Source organism: Sinocyclocheilus grahami, unplaced genomic scaffold (genome assembly GCF_001515645.1).
Source record: "Sinocyclocheilus grahami isolate Dianchi unplaced genomic scaffold, SAMN03320097.WGS_v1.1 scaffold96.1, whole genome shotgun sequence".
NCBI lineage: Eukaryota > Metazoa > Chordata > Actinopteri > Cypriniformes > Cyprinidae > Sinocyclocheilus > Sinocyclocheilus grahami.
Window position 1 is genome coordinate 2,915,812 of NW_015505275.1, and position 2,869 is coordinate 2,918,680.

Consider the following 2,869-nt stretch of genomic DNA (forward strand, 5'->3'; position numbering starts at 1 on the left):
GCTCCTGTTTTAGCCTGTGTGGCCATTATCCTGACAGAAAGGACTATGAAGTGCTTCAGGTGCCAAAAACAGGTGTTTAAAGAGAGAGAGAAAGAGGGAGAGAGAAGGTTCTGCTTTAGCCAAATTCAGACTATTTACACAGGACTGAGGGTCTGCAGGTAAGCCACATACATACTCTTACTTCTCTATCATCTACTGATCTATTAGTTCAAATTTGGTGTTCATTAGTAGCGTAGATTGTATTATCTGCTATAATTTTTTTTACACGAATATAGGGGTTATAGAGGATGTTGGGTATTAAATAGCCTGTCACAGGAGAGATGGTTTATAACAGCACAGCATATTATACAGTACTCATCGATCAAACAAAATGGCATTTTACACAAATAGACAACAAATAAGGATGGATAAGCAACACAGAGGCTCTCAGACTCATAGATTACACAAAATTGTCTACAAAAATATAATATCTAGTGAACATCTATTCGTTTTAAACTGGACAGTTTAATAATATCAGAGATGAGTAATATGTTTGCATCTTCAAGTCCTCTATAAATCTCTGCTTGTTGATGCACCTTGTCTATTTGGGCATTATATTGATTTTTGCCATCTAAAAGCCTAACTAAAAGCCTCTTGATGTCACTGAAGCGTCTCAGATCCAGGTATTGTGCTCTCTGCAGGCTGATCAGATTTCTGGGGCAGTGTAGTGGAGGTTCCAAACCCCCTGAAGATGTATGGCCTGTATTTGGAAGCGGTGAATGACTACATTAATGAATCATATGGAGAGGACGTATGGAGGCTAATCGAGGCCAGAGCGGAGATCCCGCACCTCAAATTTGTTCGACACCAGATGTACAAGTAAGTCCTAAGAGTTGCATTTCTGATAAATGAAGTGTCATAGATTGCATCTGTCTAAGTTAACAATGCTGGTGTTTGTTATTCCAGTGATAATCTGATTTTAAGATTGGCAAAGGCAGCTGGAGAGGTTTTGGGGAAAACTCACGATGAGCTGATGTATGCTTTCGGGGTCTACATGGTCAAGCGGATAGGAAACTATGGCTATGAGAGAATCTTAAAGGTGATTTTCAAACATGATAGACTGTATTTGTCAGGTACTCATATAGGATTTCTTCTTATTTTTTTTTTTGTATTTTTTTTTAGAGAAATTAATACTTTCATTCAGCAAGGTTGCTTTAAATTGATCAAACGTCACAGTAAAGACTTTTACACAAAAAATCTATTTCAAATAAATGCTGTTTAACTTCCTATTCATCAAATAATCCTTAAATAAAAAGTATCAGTTGACAGTTGACACACAAACATTAAAGCAGCTCAACTGTTTCTGACATTAATAACAAGAAATGTCGAGCAGCAAATCAGCATATCAGAATGATTTCTGAAGGATCATGTGACACTTAGGACTGGTATAATGGCTTCTGAAAATTCAGCTTTGTCATCACAGGAATGACATTTTAAAATATATTAAAGCAGACAACAGTTATTTTAAACTGTAAAAATATTTCATAATATTACAGTTTTTTATCAAATAAATGCAGAACATAAGAGACTTCTTTCGCAAATATTTTCAAATATTCTCTCTCATCCAAACTTTTGAACGTTAGTGTTTAACATTTTGCTTTTAGTTTTCTTCATTGGGCTTTCTCAATGGTTAACTGTACAGTTGTATACACATTTTACACAGCTTTTAAATCTCTTCTAATATCTATGTCTCAGGTACTGGGGCGCAATGTACGAGATTTCATCAATGAGCTAGATAACCTGCATGAGTACTTCCGTTTCTCCTTCCCAAAAGTCCAGCCACCCAGTTTCTGTGTAGAGGAAGAATGTGAGACGAGTCTTACCCTGCACTACCGTTCAACCAGGAAAGGATTCACACAGTTCGTCAAAGGTAATAGTGCTGAGTTATGTTCTTAGATGCATGTTGTGGAGAGTGTATTCAGACCAGCAGCAGGTTTGATAGTGTGATGTTGCTTTTATACAACAGTTCAATAAACAATACGTCAATAATATATGTTTTATATGATCAGCTACTTTGTTGCTCCGCCAGTGCAAATGTTTTCAAATAAAGCCAAAGCAAAGTTAAGTACTGAGAATCTCGGAGCAACATGTACGAATAAATCGACTGGATGAATGATTCAGTGATTCACGTATTAGTCACTTGCTTCATTCCTGAATGAATCAATGCTTTGTACAAATCTGTTGAATGAATGATTCAGTGAGTCACTGACACTCATTTATTTAAATAGGTTTAAAGGGGTCATATGATGCGATTACAATTTTTCCTTTCTCTTTGGAATGTTACAAGCTCTTGGTGCATAAAGAAGATCTGTAAAGTTGCAAAGACTAAAGTCTCAAGTCCAAAGAGATATTCTTTATAAAAGTTCAGAGTCAGCCACACCTACCTAAAACGGCTCGTTCTAACACGCCCCGACATATCTACCTCACTATGTGGGAAGATTTGCATAATGCCGCCCAAATGTTCACGCAAAGAAAGCAGGCATAACTTTTATTCTCACTGTAGTTTTGTTGACGCTGCAGCCATGTCGTGAAGACGCTGTGTGCTTCGTTGTGAAAGCGAAACTACTTTGTTTAGTCTTCCAAAAGAGGATGATATCCGCTTCGTCATGGCTAGAGCTGATCTGTGCGGGTCGCTGAGGGAATACATCAACTTTCACCGTGGACGAAGCGGAGTCCAGCCCGGGGTCGTCACATGTGGTTGCAGCTCATTCGTCGGATCCGTTAAGCCGTTAAGCTCATTCGTCGGATCCGTTAAGCCTCAGCTCACTCTAGCCCGGCCTCAGCTCACTCTAGCCCGGCCTCAGCTCACTCTAGCCCGGCCTCAGCTCAC

The 2,869-nt window shown here is 38.7% G+C and overlaps 1 protein-coding gene across 1 annotated transcript in view; it reads left to right on the forward strand.

The window, feature by feature from the left end:
• Positions 1–730: 730 nt before the first annotated feature.
• LOC107587875 (soluble guanylate cyclase 88E-like) overlaps positions 731–2,869 on the forward strand; it is an 11,818-nt gene continuing 9,679 nt past the window's right edge. Inside the window, exons 1-3 of the mRNA XM_016275834.1 lie at positions 731–858; positions 946–1,078; positions 1,735–1,909. Of these exons, the coding sequence (XP_016131320.1) occupies positions 731–858; positions 946–1,078; positions 1,735–1,909 (436 nt within the window). The remainder of the gene's footprint in view (positions 859–945; positions 1,079–1,734; positions 1,910–2,869) is intronic.